The sequence below is a fragment of the Silurus meridionalis genome, chromosome 18 (genome assembly GCF_014805685.1).
Source record: "Silurus meridionalis isolate SWU-2019-XX chromosome 18, ASM1480568v1, whole genome shotgun sequence".
NCBI lineage: Eukaryota > Metazoa > Chordata > Actinopteri > Siluriformes > Siluridae > Silurus > Silurus meridionalis.
In genome coordinates, this window is record NC_060901.1 from 27,590,521 (window position 1) to 27,615,520 (window position 25,000).

General features: G+C 42.2%; 3 protein-coding genes across 5 annotated transcripts in view; 1 reads left to right on the plus strand and 2 right to left on the minus strand.

Moving 5' to 3' along the window:
- The first annotated feature begins 4,856 nt into the window (after positions 1 to 4,856).
- gpr63 (G protein-coupled receptor 63) lies at positions 4,857 to 7,943 on the plus strand. Of its 2 annotated transcripts, XM_046872742.1 has the most exons (3): positions 4,857 to 5,399; positions 5,630 to 5,885; positions 6,428 to 7,943. In XM_046872742.1, the coding sequence occupies exon 3, from the start codon at positions 6,577 to 6,579 to the stop codon at positions 7,717 to 7,719; it is 1,143 nt and encodes a 380-aa protein (XP_046728698.1). In that variant the 5' UTR covers positions 4,857 to 5,399; positions 5,630 to 5,885; positions 6,428 to 6,576; the 3' UTR covers positions 7,720 to 7,943. The 2 variants fall into 2 exon arrangements, with proteins under 2 accessions (XP_046728698.1, XP_046728697.1); XM_046872741.1 differs by lacking the exon at positions 5,630 to 5,885.
- A 4,914-nt stretch (positions 7,944 to 12,857) lies between these two features.
- ndufaf4 (NADH:ubiquinone oxidoreductase complex assembly factor 4) lies at positions 12,858 to 14,634 on the minus strand. The gene is made up of 3 exons (XM_046872743.1): positions 14,432 to 14,634; positions 13,992 to 14,074; positions 12,858 to 13,761 (listed from the first exon to the last, which is right to left on the minus strand). Exons 1-3 carry the CDS (start codon positions 14,565 to 14,567, stop codon positions 13,453 to 13,455), a joined length of 528 nt encoding a protein of 175 aa, XP_046728699.1. The 5' UTR covers positions 14,568 to 14,634; the 3' UTR covers positions 12,858 to 13,452.
- Positions 14,635 to 16,084: 1,450 nt separating this feature from the next.
- Positions 16,085 to 25,000, minus strand: part of dse (dermatan sulfate epimerase) — a 9,505-nt gene continuing 589 nt past the window's right edge. The window contains exons 2-6 of one of the 2 annotated variants that reach the window (XM_046873991.1): positions 21,554 to 21,989; positions 20,239 to 20,492; positions 18,484 to 18,723; positions 18,085 to 18,292; positions 16,085 to 17,997 (exon numbers count right to left, since the gene is read on the minus strand). In XM_046873991.1, the coding sequence (XP_046729947.1) occupies positions 16,308 to 17,997; positions 18,085 to 18,292; positions 18,484 to 18,723; positions 20,239 to 20,492; positions 21,554 to 21,969 (2,808 nt within the window). In that variant the 5' untranslated portion in view covers positions 21,970 to 21,989 and the 3' untranslated portion in view covers positions 16,085 to 16,307. Of the gene's footprint in view, positions 17,998 to 18,084; positions 18,293 to 18,483; positions 18,724 to 18,948; positions 18,970 to 20,238; positions 20,493 to 21,553; positions 21,990 to 25,000 lie in introns of those variants that run through there. The other variant, XM_046873992.1, reaches the window with a different exon arrangement.

A 25,000-nucleotide genomic window follows, 5' to 3' on the forward strand; every position in this document is an offset into this window, starting at 1 on the left:
TCTTCTGTGTGTGTGTGTGTGTGTGTGTGTGTGTGTGTGTGTGTGAAGGTATGAGTCTGTCTGCGTGTGTGCGTGTAAGTGTGTAAGTGTGTGTCTATTAGGGCTGGGCGATATGGCCTAAAAAAAAAATCCCTGATTTTTTTCACAAAAAAATCCGATTTGCGATTGAAATTTTTTTTCCCCCTGCTTAAAATCAATCTGCATATGACTTTTTTTTTTTTTTAAGTTTTAACTTTATTAAATAAAGTTTATTTACCCTTCTGGGATTATAACCCACTTTGGGTTAAAGTGCAATCAGAAACAACAAGCCAAAGATTCAAGATGGCTCCCTGCCTTTGTAAATTGTGAAAATAGAACGTAACATAACATAAATTGAGCAAACCTATAAAGAAAACTGTTTGAGTGTTTGAATGTGGAACATGGTTAAAAATGCAGTGATGCTTGGAGTGATTTTGATTTTACTTTTCTTAAAAACTCCACAGTAAAATGACTGTTTATGAGTGTTTGAATATGGTGATTTAAATGATCTGATTTTTCTGTTTATTAACGGAAACGCCGTTCTGAAGCGTCTTTACATGTATTTTGGTCGCTTCCACCACCCGTACCGGAAGTGTACGATTGGACGCGCAACACTAAACAAAGTGCGGCTGCATAACCGTGTATTTTCAACATGCGGCTGCTTAACTTTTCTTGGGAACGAGTTCTTCTCTGCTCGCTGCCATGTTGTTTGTGTGTCTCTATGGCAAACACGCTGGGGGTGGGGGGCGGGGCTGAGTTCGTTCAAAACTATGGAAGCCCAGAGGGGAGCGTCGGCGGACATTAAAGAGAAAACCGATTTTTATTAAAACAGATCGATATAAACTACACATTCGAGTTAATCGATAAAATCGATTTATCGCCCAGCCCTAGTGTCTATGTGTGAGTGTGTAAGTAACTGTGTGTGTGTGAGTTTGTGTGTACGTGTAAGTGTGTCTATGTGTGAGTGTGTGAGTGTGTGTGTGTCTGTGTGTGTGTCTGTCTGAGTAAGTGTGTGTCTATGTGTATGTGTAAGTGTGTGTGTGTAAACTCACCTCTGTACACTCTCAGTGAACTGAACTCTCTGAAAATCTGCCGCGAGCCGCCTGATTTCCTCCCAGTCCCCCATTTTACTGCCTTTAACTCATAAAACAACTTAGAAATTATTGAATCTCTGTGTGTTACACGTTTAATCTGCAAAACGGCTCCGCTAACAAACTTACAGCCGTCTGAGCTAAGAGAAGAGAGAACATGCTAACATGCTAACAGCGACCAGAACACGTCAGCTTTCACACACTGCAGTACGGGTCCCCGAGAGGAACAAAACTCGCAGCGGGAAATCAGCGTCGTCTTTTTTACTACCCCGAAACCCATCTTTAACCACTGTCCCTAAACATGTCTTTAACCACTGTCCCTAAACATGTCTTTAACCACTGTCCCTAAACATGTCTTCAACCACTGTCCCTAAACATGTCTTTAATCACTGTCCCTAAACATGTCTGTATATTGTGACTGTATTGTGGCTGTATTGCAACTGTATATTGTGACTGTATTGTGGCTGTATTGCAACTGTATATTGTGACTGTATTGTGAGTGTATTGCGGCTGTGTATTGTGAATGTATTGTGGCTGTAACGCGGCTGTGTATTGTGACTGTATTGTGGCTGTATTGAAGCTGTGTATTGAGACTGTATTGCAGCTGTATATTGTGACTGTATTGTGGCTGTATTGTGACTGTATTGTGGCTGTATATTGCGACTGTATATTGTGACTGTATTGCAGCTGTATATTGTGGCTGTATTGTCACTGTATTGCGACTGTATATTGTGACTGTATTGTGGCTGTATTGCAAATGTATATTGTGACTGTATTGTGGCTGTATTGCAAATGTATATTGTGACTGTATTGTGGCTGTATTGCAGCTGTATATTGTGAATGTATTGTGGCTGTAACGCGGCTGTGTATTGTGACTGTATTGTGGCTGTACTGAAGCTGTGTATTGAGACTGTATTGTGGCTGTATATTGCGACTGTATATTGTGACTGTATTGCAGCTGTATATTGTGGCTGTATTGTCACTGTATTGCGACTGTATATTGTGACTGTATTGTGGCTGTATTGCAACTGTATATTGTGACTGTATTGTGAGTGTATTGCGGCTGTGTATTGTGACTGTATTGTGGCTGTGTATTGTGACTGTATTGTGGCTGTAACGCGGCTGTATTGCAGCTGTGTATTGTGACTGTATTTTGGCTGTATTGCAGATGTATATTGTGACTGTATTGTGGCTGTAACGCGGCTGTGTATTGTGACTGTATTGTGGCTGTATTGAAGCTGTGTATTGAGACTGTATTGTGGCTGTAACGCGGCTGTGTATTGTGACTGTATTGTGGCTGAATTGAAGCTGTGTATTGAGACTGTATTGCTGCTGTATATTGTGACTGCATTGTGGCTGTATATTGTGACTGTATTGTGGCTGTATTGTGGCTGTATATTGTGACTGTATTGTGGCTGTATTGCGACTGTATATTGTGACTGTATTGCGGCTGTATATTGTGGCTGTATTGCGACTGTATATTGTGACTGTATTGTGGCTGTATTGCAACTGTATATTGAGACTGTATTGTGAGTGTATTGCGGCTGTGTATTGTGACTGTATTGTGGCTGTATTGCAACTGTATATTGTGACTGTATTGTGAGTGTATTGTGGCTGTGTATTGTGACTATTGTGGCTGTAACGTGGCTGTGTATTGTGACTGTATTGTGGCTGTATTGTGACTGTATTGCAGCTGTGTATTGTGGCTGTATTGCAGCTGAATATTGTGACTGTATTGTGGCTGTAACGCGGCTGTGTATTGTGACTGTATTGTGGCTGTATTGAAGCTGTGTATTGAGACTGTATTGTGGCTGTAACGCGGCTGTGTATTGTGACTGTATTGTGGCTGTATTGAAGCTGTGTATTGAGACTGTATTGCGGCTGTATATTGTGACTGTATTGTGGCTGTATTGTGACTGTATATTGTGACTGTATTGTGGCTGTATATTGTGACTGTAGTGTGGCTGTATTGCGAGTGTATATTGTGACTGTATTGCGGCTGTATATTGTGGCTGTATTGCGACTGTATTGTGGCTGTATTGCAACTGTATATTGTGACTGTATTGTGAGTGTATTGCGGCTGTGTATTGTGACTGTATTGTGGCTGTAACGTGGCTGTGTATTGTGACTGTATTGCGGCCGTATTGAAGCTGTGTATTGAGACTGTATTGTGGCTGTATATTGTGACTGTATTGCGGCTGTATTGTGACTGTATATTGTGACTGTATTGTGGCTGTATATTGTGACTGTATTGCGACTGTATATTGTGGCTGTATTGTGGCTGTATTGCCACTGTATATTGTGACTGTATTGTGGCTGTATTGTGACTGTATATTGTGACTGTATTGCGGCTGTATATTGTGGCTGTATTGTGACTGTATTGCGACTGTATTGTGGCTGTATTGCTGCTGTGTATTGTGACTGTATTGGCTGTATTGCAACTGTATATTGTGACTGTATTGTGGCTGTATTGTGACTGTATATTGTGACTGTATTGCGGCTGTATATTGTGGCTGTATTGTGACTGTATTGCGACTGTATTGTGGCTGTATTGCTGCTGTGTATTGTGACTGTATTGTGGCTGTATTGCAACTATATATTGTCACTGTATTGTGGCTGTATTGCAACTGTATATTGTGACTGTATTGTGGCTGTAACGTGACCGTATATTGTGACTGTATTGTGGCTGTATTGCAACTGTATATTGTGACTGTATTGTGGCTGTAACGTGACCGTATATTGTGAATGTGTTGTGGCTGTATTGCGACCTTATATTGTGACTGTATTTTGGCTGTATTGCGACTGTATATTGTGACTGTATTGTGGCTGTATTGCGGCTGTGTATTGTGACTGTATTGTGGCTGTATTGCCTCTGTGTATTGTGACTGTATTGTGGCTGTGTATTGTGACTGTATTGTGGCTGTATTGCGGCTGTGTATTGTGACTGTATTGTGGCTGTATATTATGACTGTATTGTGACTGTATTGCGGCTGTATAGTATACGCATGTATATGTTTCCAGGTTCACTTGGAATGTAAGCAGCTATGACCCTAAAATTACATTTACATTTACATTTGTGGCATTTAGCAGACGCCTTATCCAGAGCGACGTACAAAAGTGCTTTGAGTCTCTAGTAATGAATAAATCTACACTGGTACACAAGATTACAAACTCAATATAAATATAACTCGAATTCTACAAACTTGGAAAGTGCTAATTTAGGTATTTCAGGAAGACGAAGGTATTCAGTCGTCGCTTGAAGATAATCAGGGACTCTGCTGTACGGACATCTAGGGGAAGTTCATTCCACCACCTCGGTGCCAGAACAGAGAAGAGCCTTGAAGTGTACTTACCTCTCATTCTGAGAGAAGGTGGTACCAGTGGAGCAGTGCTGGAGGATCTCAGACAGCGTGGTGCAGTGTGAGATGTGATGAGGTCACTCAAGCGAAATAACATTCGCTCAGCTGTAGGAGGTTTTTGTGTTTCTCTTGTTCTTGTTTTTGTGATTATGAAGTGTCCTGCAGTGGAGGAAATGCTACAATTAAAAGCCCACACAAGGTTTCTTATTTATTTTTATTTTTTATTAATGATTCAAGCAACAAACATGTACAAATTAACCAAACAGGACATGTAAAAATAGAAATGGAAAATGATAATAACAATAATAACAATTATAGTTTCACAAAACATACATAAATAAAACACTAGATACAAATGTAAAATATTAAATAAATAAAAATGAGAACAGATAAATCACATAAATCACAACTACACATGAAAGACTTGCGCATCAGTGACATTACCAATATAATTATCGTAAATCTATTACTTTTCTTGTTTTTAATCAGTTTTCAAGGCTGCAAATTTGAGATTTTTTGTTTATAAATAAAAAATTCCCCAAATAAAATGAAGCCCACACGAGCTTCTGTTCATCATTAGTCAAATAAACTTCACTGACTTCGACTCCGCCTTTCCGCTTATTCCCGGAGCGGATTGGGTGTTGGGGAAATGTCGTGACGCCCTCTGTGTGTGTGTGTGTGTGTGTGTGTGTGTGTGTGTGTGTGTGTGTGTGTGTGTGTGTGTGCGAGAGAGAGAGACTGTGTTTTGCGTGTTTGTATTCCAGCTGTTGTACTGATCAGTACCCGCAGTTCAGTTTCAGAGTTCCAGCGCTGCGGTTTGTCGCAAACGGATTTTTACCGGAATTAAGGATCGCGCGCACGTGTGTGTGTGTGTGTGTGTGTGTGTGTGTGGGTGTGTTGAGCGGGATGTGACTGTATCCAACCACAACAGGTAGCGTTGCTCTTATTATTATTATCATTATTCAATCTAAAATCACGTATAAAACATTCGAATAACATCGTTGATAATGTTCAATAATAAAGCAGTAATGAATTATTCATCAAATAATGAAAAGAATGGATTCTGAAAGTGTGTTCTTGATATGTTCCTGGTGTGTTCTTGAGCTATGAAAATGTAAAACTCTATGTTCTGTTTTGTGGTGAAAATGTGATAATGGTCAGGATGAAAAGTACTGCTTCTGGAGATCGAACTCATCTCATGAGCAGGACTTTGTAGTCAGTGTAGTGTGAAGAACACTGGAGTTTTCTCGTTTCTTGGAGACAATGCAGCGTTGATGCATTCTGAACACACAAGCAGCAGAACCATGTCTGATCTGTAGCTCAGAGCTCTGAAGAGGGAAATCAGAAAAGTACCTACAAAACCTAGGAGATATTCTACAGCCCGAGCTTAATAAACCAGCTGTCAGCTGAGATACAAGTAAGTTTGATGCAGACGTGTGTCAAATTAATCCGTGATTATAATATTCCATTTAAAATGTTGTGCTAAATCATTTAATCTAGGATCAGGGTTATAATCTACCTAGAGTTAGGGTTAGGGTTATAATCTACCTATAGCTCAATGGACATTAAAATCAGAAAACTGAAAGAGTTGGTTTTAGAGTGTGACTGTGTTTAAGTCACAAAGCTCAAAGTTCAGCCCCTGTGTGTGTGTGTGTGTGTGTGTGTGTGTGTGTGTGTGTGTGTGTGTGTGTGTGCAGAACAAGTGCATGGAGATATTATGGAGAATTGAGCATGACGTGTTAACATCAGGGATTTTATCAGCTGGGATTAAACACTGTTGATCTTCTCTCTCTCTCTCTCTCTCTCTCTCTCTCTCTCTCTCTCTGTCAACACACAAACACACACGCACACACCATGCTCTAATGATCTCTCCTGTGTGAAAATATTATTAAATGTGCTATATGTAATAGCTTTATTATTATTACTAAATTCTAATTTCCCCTTCCTGTTCCTCCACAGTCACTTCCTGAATGCTGAGATGTTTCTGTATTGGATGACGGCGCGATGGTTACCATGCTGCCAAGAACCCTGCAGGAATACCGTTTACTCTTGCTAATGATAGACCCACTTTGACACGCCCACTTGCTGCCATAAGCCAATCGGATTCGATGGAAAACTCGTCCTCCTCGTCATTTTGGTGGGAAAACAGCAGCTCATTGGTGCTCAGGACTCTCTGGTCAACACCCAATGTGCAGGTAACAGAGCAGGCAGTGGTGCAGGAGGCGGGGCAGTATGTTGGGCGTGTCCTAAGTGTTCCACTGCAGGTGTTCTTCAGTGTGCTGATGGTGTGTGTGTTGTTGTTGGCGTTGTGTGGGAATGCGGTGGTGTGTGTGATGGTGTACCACCGCGCTGCCATGCACTCCGCTATTAACTTCCTGTTAGCCAACCTCGCCTTCGCCGACATGCTGCTGACAGTCACTGCCGTGCCCTTTGACCTGGTCACCATGGTGACAGCACAGTGGCTGTTTAGTGCCACTCTTTGCCGGGCGTCAGCCATGCTGTTGTGGTTGTGTATGTCGGTGGGTGTGGCTATGCTGTTGGCGATCAGTGTGGATCGTTTCCTGATCATTGTGCGGAGACAAGACCGTCTCACACTGCACCGGGCCAAGATCCTCATCGCTGCCTCCTGGATCCTCGCTTTTTTCCTGTCTTTCCCGCTGTTGCTAGGATACCCGTCCCTGCAGATACCCCCTAGTGCACCACAGTGCGTCCTAAGCTACTCCCCTGACAGTAGTTACCATGGATACGTGGTGCTTCTGGCCCTGGTGAGCTTCTTCATTCCATTTGCCGTAATAGCGTGTTCCTTTGCTGCGATCCTGAGTTCTATTAGGCACAATGCACTTCGGATCAGTTGTGACTCCGCCCTCTCCCTGTCTAAGCCCCGACCGCTCCACCTGAGCGTGGATGTGGGCTTCAAGACACGAGCCTTCTTCACCATTCTGCTGCTGTTTGTGCTAGCGTTCACCTCGTTGGCGCCCCTGGTGGTGTTCAGCCTGTGTGCGGCGATCAGCAGTGGTGTTTATAATGGGGCGGGGTTTTTCCAGGTAAGTGCCTGGCTGCTGATACTCAGCTTTTTGCGTCCCGCTCTCAACCCACTCATCTACTACTGCCGCATCAGGAAGTTCCGCCACGCCTGTGCCCACTGGGTGCCCTCCATCTGCAAGCTCCGCCCACCACTACCCAGCCAGGCCCAGCGCAGGATCAGGCCCAGTGCAGTGTACGCCTGCAGTGAATATCACTCCAGCATCTAACACACACACACACACACACAAAATATACACCTTTACTGTGCCTGTAATTTACTTCATAATTGTACATCTGTATGTAATTGTTTTACATAAAAAAATTACTTGTGTGTGTGTTTGTTTGACTGTTTCTGAATTGTGAAAATATGCAATACTCTACTGTTTTTATAATTTTCTGCTTTAGAAATATTACATTTATAAAAGCATCTTTGTGTGAATTTAATTCTTAATACTGTCTCTTCTATTTTTGTATTATCTCACACACACACATGGATTATGTTAAAACTGATACTACAGCAGCTGACCAATCAGCAGCTTTACTTTAAATACACAGGATTGAAATATATCTTTCATCCTCAATCTTCCCGAACAGCTCGGAGATCCTGAATATAACTGTTTATAAAAATAAGATTAATTATTATTATTATTATTATTATTATTGCCAAAGCTGAATGTAGCATTTCAGAGGACCAAGCACCCAGACTTTGTGAGCTGCAAATTTACAGACAAGCTGCAGCTTTTTACTACTCAGTCACTGGTTAATGATAGGAAATCAGAGCTGTGATGGGTATGTTGGGTTCAGGGACACTGGTGGAATTTCTTTGAGTGTAGGAGGACAGGTCTAGATGAACAAATAGGCAGCAGGGTGTAACGATTATCTGGTCAAATCTGGTGAATGTTGGACAACATTTGGAGAAAGACCAAAAATGGCAATTGAATGTTAACATTTCAGCATGCTATTGTACATTTAGTCCAGTAGGTGGAGAAGAAAAATAATTTGTTGCAAAGCCTAGGACCATGATAACCCTAACTCTGAAAATACCTACCATTTTTATATTCACTGAACAAAGTAGTTGCTGAGATCCAATGTCACTTCCTTTCATATATACCTATTACAAGGAAAACCGTTTGGGGGATTCAAAATTCTTTAGATTACTCTTGTAATGATTACTTTGAAGAAGCTGATTGGAATCCAAGATAGTTGAACATCAGGCTCAAATTTGACCACACTAGCATTGGTGCAATGCTCAGAGTTGACTCTTCACAATCAGTGTTTCTAATTTTATAAACGAAAATTTGATGTTCCAGTAGGGCTGGGTGATATGGCCTAAAAAATTTTTTTCATAAAAAATCCGATTTGCGATTTAAATCGATTTTTTTTCCCCCTGCTTAAAATCAATCTGCATATGACAAAGAAAATTTTCAAAAAAGTTTAACTTCATTAAATAAAGTTTATTTACCCTTCTGGGATTATAACCCACTTTGGGTTTTAAAGTTCAATCAGAAACAACAAGCCAAAAATTCAAGATGGCGGCCCTGCCATTGTAAATTGTGAAAATAAAACATAACAACATAAAATGAGCAAACCTACAAAGAAAAATGTTTTATGAGTGTTTAAATGTGGAACATGATTGAAAATGCACCTGAGGTTTTGAGTGATTTTGCCTTTACTTTTCTCCAAAACTCCAAAATGAGATCAAATTTAACAGAGTAATAGACAGGGACACTGTAAATAAAAATAATTTGAAAGATTGAGCAAACCTATAAAGAAAAATGTTTTATGAGTGTTTAAATGTGGAACATGATTGAAAATGCAGTGATACTTGGAGTGATTTTGCCTTTACTTTTCTTTAAAACTCCACAGTAAAATGAGTTGAAATTTTAAATAAGAATATAAAAGACAGCGAGATTCTAAATAAGAATATTTGAAAGATTGAGCAAACCTTTAAAATGTTTTGAGTGTTTGATTGTGGTGATTTAAATGCTCTGATTGTTCTGTTTCTTAACGGAAACACCGTTCTGAAGCGTCTTTACATGTATTTTGACCGCTCCCACCACCCGTACCGCACGTGTGCGATTAGACGCGCAACACTAAACAAAGTGCGGCTGCTTAACCGTGTATTTTCAGGATGCGGCTGCTTAACCGCAGTCTTGTGCTGCCGATGTCTTGTTCATGTCATAGGGTCCTACATAGGGCCGTGCACAGACCTTTTGAGGGGCATGTGCTGAAACTGAAAAAGGGCACCCCCCTCCCTTTTTTTATATCAAGATTATTTAGTAAGCCTGCATAAAAGGAAGAAATGGTCACATCTTCATGACAAATTCAATAACACAAAATAATAGTCTCAAAAGCTTTAGATTTATTCACGATTAATAACAACCATAATAATAATATTAGATAATTAGATAATATAGATAAACAGGGTTTTAAGGGCTTCTTTAAACCTAATTACAACAGCAACCTTCTGTGAGCCATGTGCTTGAAGATGTTTATGACTTCATAACATGATTAGCCCAAATGTTAATAAATTAAGTGTATCAGCAATCATAAATCAAAGAAGAAATTTCTTATATATGTTATCTAGGTGACAAGGATCACTCGTCGCTTTGTGTAAGTTCCGGTACGAAAAAGCGCGGGGGTGCACCTGTTATGATTTTCTGATGGTAAAAACAAATTATGTTGTTGTATTACTTATCAATATATAGTTTTTGACCAGCGAATGTGTGCAAATGTGAATTTAGTTTTTTTGTCCGTCATTAAAACGGCGACGGCGCCTCACATTACATTTTCATCTAAACTAGTTTTTGTAGCTATATAGACGGAGCGCTCAGTTTTTCCTGTGGTAAAATGCATTTGGCCAAAATCGCATTTTATAAAAGATGAAATGTTACTGTGTGCACAGGCTATTTAAGTGTTGGCTATGTATTGGCTATGACTAGATGGCAAATGCTAGCCCTCTCTCTCAGGCGTCGTCCCACATGTCTCAGTCAGTGAGTCAGTCAGACATCAAATAAATAAAATATTAGCCTTTATAGACATAGTGTTTAGTAGTACTTATTCAAACAACAAGATATTTATTTACCCTTCGCAAAAGCTCAGCTGTTGTCTACTGTGCGGCTGCTGTGGAACTTCAGTTGATTCAATGAATATAGAGGGGGCAGAGTTATCAGCGTACTGACAGCTTGAGGATCGAATAAGATTTACACAAGCTCGTTTTAAGAACTTTCATTTGCTAAATATTTGCTAAAAACAGACAGACAGACAGACGTAAAGGGTGACCATTAGCATTGATTAAAAAAAAAAACAACACTACCAAAAAAAGGGCACTTCGGAGTGTAAGGGCAAAAAGGGCATGTGCTCTGCACAGGTTGAGCTCTACCTGTGCACGTGCCTGGTCCTACATCTCTCTCACTCAACAGCATGCCTCTGTTTGAGGTGCTGCAGTAAACTGGTGGTACTGCTACCTTTGCTTGCAACAGCCTTTAAACACACTTTGCATCGGGGTGTTTGTGTGTGCTGCGTCTGACACAGCAAAACCGAACCAATTCCAAATTACAGATGACACTGTGCCTTTCTTGGGAACGAGTTCTTCTCTGCTCGCTGCCATGTTGTTTGTGTATCTCTATGGCAAACGGGAGGGGGAGGGCTGAGTTCATTCAAAACTATGGAAGCCCAGAGGGGAGCGTCGGCGGACATTCAAAAGAAAACCAATTTTTATTAAAACAGATCGATGTAAACTACACATTCGAGTTAATCGATAAAATCGATTTATCGCCCAGCCCTATGTTCCAGCTGTTGGGTACCTGCTAGTTTAATAAATTGTTAATGTTACTCATTATAAAGCTCACGTCCAGTCTAGCAGCAGTGGTCTCAGAGCTTTAACATAAACACCATGAGGAAGAGTCTTAACGATAAAGCTAAAGGTCAAAACATGTCACACTCATCCCCAGAATGCGCACACACACACACACACACACACACACACACACAAACACACAGCTAAATAAAACCTGCCGAGACTAATTATTATAAAACTAGTGAGACACCGGAGGAATAAGGGTGTGACAAGCGAACTGGAGAAAGTAGGAAATAAACAGGAAACAAACACCACACGCGCACGATACTGCTTAAAATAAAATGTTACCTGAGTGCCAAAACATTTTTCAGTTGTCATACCCTTTCAGTAGCCTAAACTCCAACCTGCCTAACCCTAACCCCTTTCCAACCCTAATCCCAACCTTTTTCCAACCCTAACCCCAACCCCTTTCCAACCCTTTTCCAACCCTAACCCCAACCCCTTTCCAACCCTAACCCCTTTCCAACCCTAATCCCAACCTTTTTCCAACCCTAATCCCAACCTTTTTCCAACCTAACCCCAACCTTTTTCCAACCTAACCTCAACCTTTTTCCAACCCTAACCCAAGCCCCTTTCCAACCCTAACTAACCCCTTTCCAACCCTAACCAAACCCCTTTCCAACCCTAACCAAACCCCTTTCCAACCCTTTCCAACCCTAACCTCAACCTTTTTCCAACCCTAACCCCTTTCCAACCCTAACTAACCCCTTTCCAACACTAAGCCAAGCCCCTTTCCAACCCTAACCCCAACCTTTTTCCAACCCTAACCCCAACCTTTTTCCAACCCTAACCCAAGCCCCTTTCCAACCCCAACCCCAACCTTTTTCCAACACCAACCCCTTTCCAACCCTAACCCCAACCTTTTTCCAACCCAAGCCCCTTTCCAACCCCAACCCCAACCCATTTCCAACCCCAACCCCTTTCCAACCCTAACCCCAACCCAAGCCCCTTTCCAACCCTAATCCCAACCTTTTTCCAACCCAAACCCCAACCTTTTTCCAACCCTAACCAAACCCCTTTCCAACCCTAATCTCAACCCCTTTCCAACTCTAACCCAAGCCCCTTTCCAACCTAACCCTTTCCAACCCTAACCCCAACCTTTTTCCAACCTTAACCCCGAACCCTTTCCAACCCCTTTCCAACCTTAACCCCAACCCCTTTCCAACCCTAACCTGCCAAACCATAAACCGCCTAACTCTGAACCCCAACCCCGTAACCGACCCTTTCTCACTAAACCTGTGAGAAGTGTTCTGTAGTGTTTAAAGACTATAATCACACTCTTGATGTCACCCAAATGAGGATGAGGTTCTGCTTTTGAGTCTGGTTCCTACAGTTTCTTCCTCATAACATCTAAAGAGAGTTTTTTCCTTCACCACAGTCTCCATGGTGCTCATCAGGGATAAACACACACCATTCACCTTAATGCTCAAATTCTGTAAAACTGCTTTGAGACAATGTCTGTTGTGAAAAGTGCAATAGAAAGAAACTTGACTTGACAAACCTGACCCTGATTGTGTTTCTGAGATTTATTCATAATAAAAACACAGTATCTCTCCAACATCAACTCTGTTACCTCGCAACAGCAGCAGCACTGGCCTTTGGAGAGAAAGTGTGTGTGATTGATTACACACAAACACACACTGATGTTTACTGTGACTCCTCTAACAAGCCTGATGATGTCATAAGGGGATTCCTCTAATGAGTAGTGTTTTTTCCTGAACTCTCAGCAGATCTCATTCACATCACACACACACACACTCTACTACATCACTCCAGAACACTGAATAATCTGTGATGAGCTGGGATTTCTACAGGTTCTCCATATTTTCTCCAGGTTGAAACCCCATTTGTGTATGTGTGTGACAATTCATGTGTGCTGTGAGGTTGTGTGTTTGTGTGAGTGCACTGTGGTGCAGGGTTTACCTCACACTCGAAAGCCTCGTAAGTAGCTGAGTAACACTTTGTTCTTTTTTTTCTCTTTAATATAATAATGACTGTAGAATTTCATATTGATTCGAATTACATCAAACACTCATGAAACAGTCAGATTTCAGCAAAACTATATCTAGTGTGTGTGTGTGTGTGTGTGTGTGTGTGTGTTTTAGGAGTCATTAAGTGTGTGTGTGTCTGTATGGTCAGCCCGGGGGACTTTAATGACTTTAATGTTAAAGGGAATGAAGTAGTGTGTTAGTGCACAGGCGTCGCTGTGTGTTAGCGTTAGCTCCTGCGCTATCCTCTCAGCCGGCCACTCCTGAGGCGATAGCTTGTGCTTGTTTAGTGCAGTTAGCGCCTCTACAATGGTCATCTTCCCCTTGGGCACCTCAGTGACATCACACACTCCAGGGGGCACCAGTGAGGGGCTGAGGGGGCGAAGAGCCACCTGCTGCAGCCTCCTCAAACCTGCTAATGCCTGTAACACACACACACAAACAAACTGAATAATAGAGTGGAGTGTAAGATGTTTATGTCAGATGGAAGGAGTCTCCAGTGTCAGTGCCATACACATCATTCAGAGGACACACAATCAATCAGACCCCACTCACAGGCCTGATATGACTAACGTGGGCTTAGCTGCGCATTAACACACTTTAACCCTGTGTGAGTGAGTGTGTGTGTGTGTGTGTGTGTGTGTGTGTGTACCGGTATTTGTGGGTCTTTAGAATCCACATAGATTTCTCTAAGACGATTCAGTAGCAGATCATCCTTTCGTTGGATCTCACTCACTGTAACACACACACACCACACACACACACACACACACATGGTATATGTTTCTGCATGTAAGACCCGCAGCAGCTTCAAGCCACACTATAGTTCACTATTTAGAGAGACAGAGTGGATTGCGACGCGGCCCTGTGTTTTTTACTCAGTGCTCGAATTGGGGCCGCTGGGGGGATCCTGGACCCCCATAAGGCATTAGGAACCCCCATGACAAGTAAAAAAAAAACAGATTTAGGGGGTCCCCAACATTATTTTAGTAAAAAATATATGAATTACACAACTGGGGACCCCCTATAAAACTTGACTGAATTCAAGCACTGGTTTTACTGTCAGAAAAACGGGATAAACTTCATCATTACCGGGAGGGACGCTGTTATTCTGGTTAATTGGTACCGGATGCCGAGGCGCCGCTTCCGGTTTGCTTTTACCAATTTCGCGATGCGCACGAGCTTCCAGATTGAAGTTTTTGTACAGTCGACCTACACGCGCGCCCATGTCCGACACTGTGAGTGTGTGTGTGCGCGTGAGTATTCGGATGGAACCGGAAAGCGGTGTAGAACAAGCGACGAAGTGACACACGTGACTTTAAATCACTTCCGGTCTTCTCAAGCAGCACATTATTAAATGTACTAGTGTAGTTTTTTGTTCCTGAACAAACCTACAGTTCTACATGATCTAAAATAATAATAATAATAATAATAATAATAATAATAATAATAACTACTACTATACACTGAAATAGTGTTTTTATTTACAGAGCAGACGCAGTGCTGCATTAACGCACAGTGACCTGCAGGTGGCAGCAGAATACTGCTGTAATTACATACATTTTCATCCAAATTATACAGAAATTATGACGAAATATTTTACCTGCGTAAATCTGAATCTGATAATAAAAATAATAATCTGGACCCGATAAGGACAAGATTATTGTTACATATTCGGACACAATAAAACATCATTCTAAGGCCTTGAATAAGTTTTTATTGTCCCCTAACACGCAAAACACTATAGAATTTAGAGGGTGTACTTTCTTTTTTACAAATCTAAAAGCACAATACAAATAAACATGAATTAATAGCTTGAATACAATGTATTGTACATGAGCAAGCCACACACACACACACACACACACTCAATCACGCAAATTGATCATATTTATAATGTACTGTTAGATTTTTATCATGCCCAAACAAAACTTAATTCTTGGAGATGTTTTCCATACGATCTATGATGCTCGTGGTGCCTTTTCTGATCAGGGAAGAATCACACAGCATGGAGCAATGTTCTTCTTTGGTTTATTGCAGGCACGTATATATACACACTGGAAAGAAAGCCTGACCTAAAGCTGTTTCCTGTTTGGATAAGAAGATATACTAGCCAGAGATGTGTGAGCCCAGATAAAGACTTCATGTATACCTTACATACTAACATCGTAAATATTCTATAGACACTGAACAGACAAAGAAATGTGTGTGAACAAGTGTGATAACCGTCTTAACACTAACATGTACATCCACACACTGCTGCCTTCTCCTTGTCCCACTCTGATGATGTCATTAGCACCAGACTGGGGTGGTGAATAAAGTCAGAATCAGGTTTCCAAGTGTGTTGACATACAAAATGAATTTGGTTCCAGCTCTCAAAAGTACAGACATAAATAGCACTATGCATATTATATATACTGTATATATACATACACATATATATATATATATATATATATATATATATATATATATATATATATATATATATATATATATAAAGATCATACGCAGTGCTGCATTAACAAGCAGTGACCTGCAGGTGGCAGCAGAATACTGCTGTATTACTGTCTCTGTGACGTTTCCCTGTAATGAACCCTGATACCAATTACATATATTTTCATCCAAACTATACAGAAATGATGAAATATTTTACCTGCGTGAATCTGAATCTGATAAAAATAATAATCTGGACCTTTTTAGTTCTTAAAAGAGGTAAATACACCCTTCAGATGAACAACAATATATTTTGTAATTATTTATTTATATAAATCAAGCTAAAATACAGAAACCATGTGTGAAATCTAAGTACACCCCTTACTGCTTCCATAGGAATTATGAGGCGAAGTAGCCACCAGGTGATGCTAAAAAAAAAATGTCCTTGATTAACTGATCAAGTGTGAGCACCTCTATGCTTAAGGGGTGCTACACCCTAAGGGGTGTACTAAGTTTTTCACAGAACTCTGAATCAGCAGTGTCCATGGAAGCAGGATGAGTAGAGGCAGAGGAGGATGAAGCTGTCGAGCAGCAGGATGCAGTAGATGCAGCGCTGCGTGTGGAGACTCGGTGCTCGCTGCAGCTGTGTGAGCAGAACGGTTAGCAGCAGGAAGAAGGCTCCGATGTTCAGGACCAGGAACACGCGTATGTAGGAGAAGGAGACAGACGCTTCAGTCCCGCTCACCACCGCTGCAGTGTGGAATTCTTTAAACACGTGACCTGGTATGATCTTAACCTTCTTGCTCCTGTGTGCATGACCTTCATCGGCGTTGCCGTCTGGTCTCAGTGCCCCCTGCTGCTTCTCTCCAGCTTCATTCAGGAGCTTGCCAATGGCTTTCTTTAACCCCTTCACTTTCCTTGGCTTCTTAGTGACTGAAAACATCTTCTCCACAGCTGATGCCACCTTCTTCTTTAACTTCCTCTTCTTTTCAGAGGTCTTTCTTAATCGTTCTGTGATTTCGTGGAATCCCTCAGCATTGAGGATGCGTGTTTTTACCTGGCGCTCAAACTGCTGGAAGACTGGTTTAAGGAGCTGAAGGTTTTGCTCCACCAGGTGAATGTAGCCTTGCATCTCCACCAGGGGGCGCTCCTGAACCGCTGCTGCCCGCTCAAACACCACCTTCTCCAAACGGTCTTTCAGCACCATGGCAAACAGAGGTTTGCTGGGGTTCTCTGATGTAAGGATATGGATGGTGAAGGTGTGGTCTCGTGTGGTCAGGTGGACATCAATCCTCTCCATGTCTCCACGTAGGCTGAAGCTGAGAACTTCAACGTCTGGGCCCAAAAACAGGTAGGCGATGCGGGTGTGTGGGAAGCGTAGTGACATGGTGACGTTAACGTAGTGAGAGCCGTTGTAGGGGTATCCGTGTGGATATGTCCAGTACGCTGTATCAGCTTCTCCGCTGTAGCCCGTGTCATCCCTCCACAGCATGGTGTACTCGTCCTGTCCATGCTGGACAAACGCACCATGGACGCCCTCTCTCTCTGCGCTGTGCTGGAACGGGAAGTCTGTGTTGTGGAAGAAGGCACTGATGCTGTGCGCAGGACTTTCAGCATCCAGGTGAACATGGTCCAAGAGCAACAGGAGGTCAGGCTGGAGAAGAACAAGGTTCCTTTGCAGGTTTTTGATCTTCAGCACCGGGCTGTATGCGCCCCGTCCCTCGCCGCGGATGAAAACGACCCCTTGACGTTCTAACGCCGCCTCCACACGACCTTCACAGTCTGCTGCAGCACCGTACTTATACTTCGACCACTTGGAGTCACACGCCTCAGTCACCTGGCCTTCCCAGGGAGAAAAGCAGGCACGGTTGGTGGAGGGAGCGAATAGAACGGCGTTGTTGAGGAGCGTGTACTTGGGGCCGTACAACGCCTCGGTGATGAAAGGGAAACCTTTAGGTGCAAAGGTGAACGAGTTCTGGTCGGGATGCTCGTGTCCAGCGTTGAAGTTCTTCCAGCCACGGATCCACTCCCTGTAGCGCCCCTGGTGCACGATGTCGAAGATGGTCCGGCCACCAAGTTTCCCAGACTTAAACGACAGGAAGGAATGATTCATCCCTGCAGGCAGACCTCCTCCGTACGTCACCACGCCCCAGTCCTCAAAATAATGCAGATGGGGCTTTCCAAAATCCGGAGGAGGCGTGGCTTCGAGACCGGCATCATACCTGCACAACATACAGACAAAGAGAGAGTAAGCAAGAAATACTACTGTGTGTGTGTGTGTGTGTGTGTGTGTGTGTGTGTGTTTGTACCAGATAAACTCAGTGTGTAATGTACACCACTTCTGTCCCCGTGATGGTTGTCCCGGTCCGTCCTGCACACGATGACGTCGTATCTGTTCAGCCAGGAAGTTAGCCTGGCCGTTCCTCATGACATAGCGATCGAGGAACACAAGCTGACTCTCAGGGCCATAAAACCAATTGTAGTTTGAGTCGCCGATGGCAACATTCCTCTGGAAACCTGAACACACGTTAAGAACGTCATGTCCTGAATCAATGAACACTGAGGTTCTACTGTCTCCTGCTGAGAGACAAAGTTCTAAATGCAGCATCATTTTCACACAGGCCTGGACGTTAAATCAGAAAACTTCACATTACGAAAAATAGAAATCCTCAACACACACACACACACACACACACACACGAATGTACCGGGCAGCAGTGTCCTGTAGAGGAAGTGAAAGTGTTGGAGAAGCCATGGGTGTTTGAAGTGTGAGATGTTGAAGTGTCTCTGCAGAAGGAAGATGTACTGGAACAGAGAACGTGTGCTGTAGGTTCCATACGCAACACCTTCATACAGAGATCCATCAACTACAGAACGCAGCACAACCAGAGCCTTCTCCATAATCACCATCACCTGCTGAACAAACACATAGGCCTCCTGGAGACAACCTAACACACACACACACACACACACACACACACACCAGAGAAACTGAATACAGTCCACTGAGCTTCGTCTGCTTCCTGTGTGTGTGTGTGTGTGTGTGTGTGTGTGTGTGTGTGTGTGTACTGACCCGGGTTCAGCAGGATGAGGGAAGCGATGATAATTTGTGAATGTGTGTGTGTGTGTGTGTGTGTGTGTGTGTGTGTGTGTGTGTGTGTGTGCGCACTGACCCTGGTTCAGCAGGATGAGGGAAGCGATGATGGTTTGTAAATGTGTGTGTGTGTGTGTGTGTGTGTGTGTATGTGTGTACTGACCCGGGTTCAGCAGGATGGGGAAGCGATGATAATTTGTGAATGTGTGTGTGTGTGTGTGTGTGTGTGTGTGTGTGTGTGTGTGTGTGTGTGTGTGTGTGTGTGCACACTGACCCTGGTTCAGCAGGATGAGGGAAGCGATAATGGTTTGTAAATGTGTGTGTGTACACTGACCCGGGTTCAGCAGGATGAGGGAAGCGATGATGGTTTGTGAATGTGTGTGTGTGTGTGTGTGTGTGTGTGTGTGTGTGTGTATATATGTGTGTACTGACCGGTTCAGCAGGATGGGGAAGCGATGATGGTTTGTGAATGTGTGTGTGTGTGTGTGTGTGTGTACACTGATCCGGGTTCAGCAGGATGAGGGAAGCGATGATTTGTGAATGTGTGTGTGTGTGTGTGTGTGTGTGTGTGTGTGTGTGTGTGTGTGTGTGTGTGCACTGACCCTGGTTCAGCAGGATGAGGGAAGCGATGATGATTTGTGAATGTGTGTGTGTGTGTGTGTGTGTGTGTGTATGTGTGTACTGACCGGGTTCAGCAGGATGGGGAAGCGATGATAATTTGTGAATGTGTGTGTGTGTGTGTGTGTGTGTGTGTGTGTGTGTGTGTGTGTGTGTGTGTGTGCACACTGACCCTGGTTCAACAGGATGAGGGAAGCGATAATGGTTTGTAAATGTGTGTGTGTACACTGACCCGGGTTCAACAGGATGAGGGAAGCGATGATGGTTTGTGAATGTGTGTGTGTGTGTGTGTGTGTGTGTGTGTGTGTGTATATATGTGTGTACTGACCGGGTTCAGCAGGATGGGGAAGCGATGATGGTTTGTGAATGTGTGTGTGTGTGTGTGTGTGTGTACACTGATCCGGGTTCAACAGGATGAGGAAGCGATGATGATTTGTGAATGTGTGTGTGTGTGTGTGTGTGTGTGTGTGTGTGTGTGTGTGTGTGTGTGTGTGTACACTGACCCTGGTTCAACAGGATGAGGGAAGCGATGATGATTTGTGAATGTGTGTGTGTGTGTGTGTGTGTGTGTGTGTACACTGACCCTGGTTCAACAGGATGAGGAAGCGATGATGATTTGTGAATGTGTGTGTGTGTGTGTGTGTGTGTGTGTGTGTACACTGACCCTGGTTCAACAGGATGAGGAAGCGATGATGATTTGTGAATGTGTGTGTGTGTGTGTGTGTGTGTGTGTGTGTGTGTGTACACTGACCCTGGTTCAGCAGGATGAGGGAGGCGGTCAGCAGGGCAACGCAGTTGGTTGGTTGATGGTTGTGGAGGAACTGGAAGCTCCACCCCCTCTGCAGTGATTTGTCATACATGTATAGAGAGGCGTTTCCCAGCACCTGGAGATAACGCTCCTGCTCCGTCTCACTCAGGAACTCAAACAGGAAGTCATACGCTGTCGCAAAACCCACCAGAGAGTGAGCCATAGGAACCTCATCCCATGGGGCATCCTTCACCAACCTTTTTACAAAACACACACACACACACACACACACACACACACACACACACACACACACACACACATTATAACACTGAGTGGTGAAGTGAAGACCACTGATGATCATCATGGCACCTGTTAGAGGGTGGATTTATTTATTAGGCAGCAGGTGAACATTTTGTCCTCAAAGTTGATGTCAGAAGCAGGAAAAATGGGCGAGTGTAAGGATTTGAACGAGATAAACCCTAACCCTAGATAAATTGTGACGTCTAGACGACTGGGTCATTAGGGGGAGGTGGTCATACCGTTATTCCTGATCGGAGCATATATAAATATAAGACACGTTATGCTGCATATGAACAAAGGGTTCAAACGAGTGTGTATGTGTGTGCAATGAGTGTATTTATGGCTGTGTGTGTGTGTGTGTGTGTGTGTGTGTGTGTGTGTGTGTGTGTATTTCTTTCTGTTATAAATGAGATATTTTCCTAGGCTGAGATCTGAGTTCATCGCTTATTAAAGTTAGATAAAAACAGGAAATAAAGCGAGAAATGTGTTATTTTTTTGTCTGTGGTTCCAAAGAAAGTGCTGATGCAGTGATAAAATGAAACAGGAAGTGTGTGTGTGTGTGTGTGTGTGTGTGTTGGCAGGAAAATGATCAGTGTCCTCATGTGATCTCATTATTTTATTATTAATGATCATCCTGAAAGCCACAGAGGATCTGTGTAGCACTGATGCGGAGAAATAATGAAAGGGGACGTGTTTCTGCTGGCCATCACTCTCTCTCACACACACACACACACACACACACACACACACACACACACACACACACACACACAAAACAAAAATCCAGAGACAAAAAGTAATACTTAATAATTGGGAACATTTTAAATAAAAGCTCTTGTAGGTTTTTTCTTTGAAATTAACTCATTTATTAAATATTTATTTTTATCATTAGATTAAAGATGGAACTAATCTGATGTTTCTGTCTATATTTTAAAAATATAGACAGAATTTAAAAAAAAGTGTTTATTTTACATCTACTGTAGATTGGACACACACACACACACACACACCCTACCAGCTGGGCTGAGCAGCCATGCGATCCATGTACTCTCGAGCCAGACTGAGTGCCCCAGTGCGTTGTGGGTAAAGCAGACAAAACATCGCTAATACGCTCAGGTTGTTCCCATAGATTTCATTCCAGCGGGAGGAAAATTCTTCAGGGTCTCGTGGTGGGAGGAACTGGGCGGGGTTTGTGAGCATGTCCTCACCGGCACGCCAGATCTGCTGAGCCAGCTCAGAGTGGGTGCTCAGCGCTGCCCTCCGCAGCTCAGGCACCGCCTCACGCCCAAAATACAGCATGGGGTGTCCAGAGTAGTGTCCGCCCATAAAGGGCACTTCACCTCCGCTCGGCTCCCAGTCGCTTTGTGCCAACACACACACTGCACTTATCAAGAACACCGTGGGGGCGCCGCGAGTGTACGAGCTCATCATGACATCAGAGTGATGTCATGCTGAAAGAGAGACAGAGAGACATTAATAAAAGATGGTTAGTGAGTAAGTAGATAAATAAATAATTTTTTAATAAAATGCCTGCTTGGTTAAATAATATAAAAAAATATATTATATTTTATAACAATAAAAGAGAATAAATGCAGTTAATGCAATACATTATTATAGTGATTAAATTGGAACAAATTAAATGGATTAAATAAAAATAAATAAATGGAAAAATGTCATTAAATAGTTTACATTTGTTCTTTTTATGTGGTTCATATTAAATGTGTAATTTTCTATAGATATGATCTACTTTACTGTTCTACTTATTTCAGCATACTTTAACAAATATCTGTATTCCATTTCCTACTTCAATATGCAGATGTGTCAGAATTTTCTACTTTTAAGAGAAATTGAAGTTGTATATAAAATGCTAAAGAATCCATAGTACTAGCATTATTCGCTAGCCACTTCCTGGTTTGCAGCTAACGCTAGCACAATGGATTTTTTTAGCGTTTTCATGCATGCACTAAACAAATCTTATTTCTGTTTGGAGTGAGTAGCCACAGTGACACTGTGCTAACTCTAGTTTCTTTTTTATTCCCTGGCACTTGTGTGTGTTTTAAAGTTTAATAATTTAAAAAAATGTGCTCGAAGTGGGAGGCGAAGACAAAACAAATTTGCATTCCACCACTTTATACGTTCCTGAGGGAACTCAAATTTTAACTATGTTCCGCACGTATAAAGGATCGCATTTAGCCCTAAACCTGAAAATATCGCCACGAATACGTGTTCTGTTACACTCAAGTGTATATAAGTAAATAAATACAAAAGAGGCGAAATTAAAACCTTCAACGCGACACATTTCTACACATCCTTACTTTACTAAGATATAAAAAAAAAATAACATTAACTCCACCGAGAAATCACTTTTAATCACTAAACATTTGTTTTACTGATCTGTCAAGTCTCAAATCAGGACCAAAATCCACCATGATGCAAAATCCGGCAATTAAAACTGTCCGTGTGGAAACAGCAAAAGTTCCGTTTGGTGTCCTGATGGTTTACGTCATTTTACACCATCATTACTTTTAAACATTTACAGGAATATTTAGTCTTCATTCTTCATGTTGAGTTTGGTAATACACTACTGTTCACCAATAATAAACATACATCTGCATAAAGCTGCATATTAAAAAAGTATTGGAAAAGTATTAATTTAAGGTACATTTAGAACAGATATAAGTGTCCGATTAAGTTGTGATTAATGAGTTAATTCATGACAATCATTCAATTAAATAAATGTTTAATCAATTATCAGCCCTTATATATATATATATTTTATATATATACACACACTGGTGATCAAAATTAGAGAACAATTTATAAACAATTGAACAATTCTGAAATAATGTCCACGGAAGACAAATACAAGAGAGGACATGACACTGTGGAGGATCTCAATGGGCAATCGTTTCCACACTGCAGCTGGAATTGCTCACCAGTTCAGCGCTGAACAGGGTAAGGATCTGTAAGAGCATGTAAGAGCATTTGGACTGAAAGCCCACTCTGCAGTGACCAAACCTCTCATTAGCAGAAAGAATCAAAAGGCTAGACTAAGCATGTTGTGTGGACAGAGGAGAACTGGTCCAAAGTTCACTTCAGTGATGAAAGCAAGTTTAATTTATTTGGGTCCGATGGGAAACATTATGTTCAGTGACAAACTGGAGAAAGACTGAACCCAAAGTGTGTAAAGAAGTCAGTGAAAAGTGGAGGAGGACGTGTCATGGTTTGGGGCATGTTTTCTGCAGCAGGAGTTGGGTCTCTTATACAGCTACATGGCAGAGTGAATGCAAATGTTTATCAGAACCTTCTTCAACAACATATGGGTCCTTCCCTGCGTTCATCACCCAATCAGCCCGCAGTGTTCATGCAGGACAACGCTCCATGTCACACAGCAAAACGGGTAAAGCAGTTCCTTCAAACTGAAAACATTGAAATAATGACATGGCCTGCCCAGAGTCCTGATCTCAACCCAATAGAGAACCACTGGAAAATCCTTGGTGACAAAGTTATGGCCAAGAAACCCACTACAGTCACCGAACTGTGGAGGAGACTGGAAGAAGAGTGGACCAAAATCACACCAGAGCAGTGTGAGAGACTCGTGCTGTCCTGTGGCTGCAGATGTGCTGAAGTCATTCAGAGCAGAGGCCTGGACACTTCCTACTAATTGCTGACTGTTGTAACCTTCAGAACATTTTGTTGTAATCTTTTCCATGCTACAGTCATTGTTGTTCTCTAATTTTGATCAGTGTGTTTTCTGCAAAATAATGTTTTTTTTAAATGCCTTAGTTATTTTGTGGAAAAGGTGTTCTGGTAGCATGGTATAGACACGACAAAAACTCCTTCAACTGTTGAGCAGTGAAGATCACATTATTTCAGAATTGTTCAACTGTTTATAAATTGTTCTCTAATTTTGATCGCCAGTGTGTGTGTGTGTGTGTGGGTGTGTGTGTATATATATATATATATATATATATATATATATATACACACACACACACACACACGCACACTTAAATCGTTATAATTTAAAGAAACAGATAAAGAAAGAGAGAGAAAGACAATAATAAGAGGAAGTAAAGATTCCAGATAAAATGACTAAGATCAGACAGATGGATCAGACCAGACGAACAGACCGACCGACTGTATCAGATATTTATTATGCACGTGTTCTTTTGCTTGATATGGAGACCTGTTCTGAAGTGTGTGTGTGTGTGTGTGTAGTTTGTGTAAAGAGTTTGTAGAATGTGTGCGTTAGTGTGTGTGCACGAAGTCTGTAGAGTGTGAGTGAGTCTAGAGTGTGTGTGTGTGTGTGTTTGTAGAGCATGCAGAGTGTGTAAGTGAGTGTTTGTTGAGTGTGTGATAGTGTGTTAGTGTCTACATAGTGTGTGTATGTAGTGTTGAATAGTCACTAAATTCAGTGTTTATTACACTCAGTACTCTGATTACAGCTACAAATAAAATG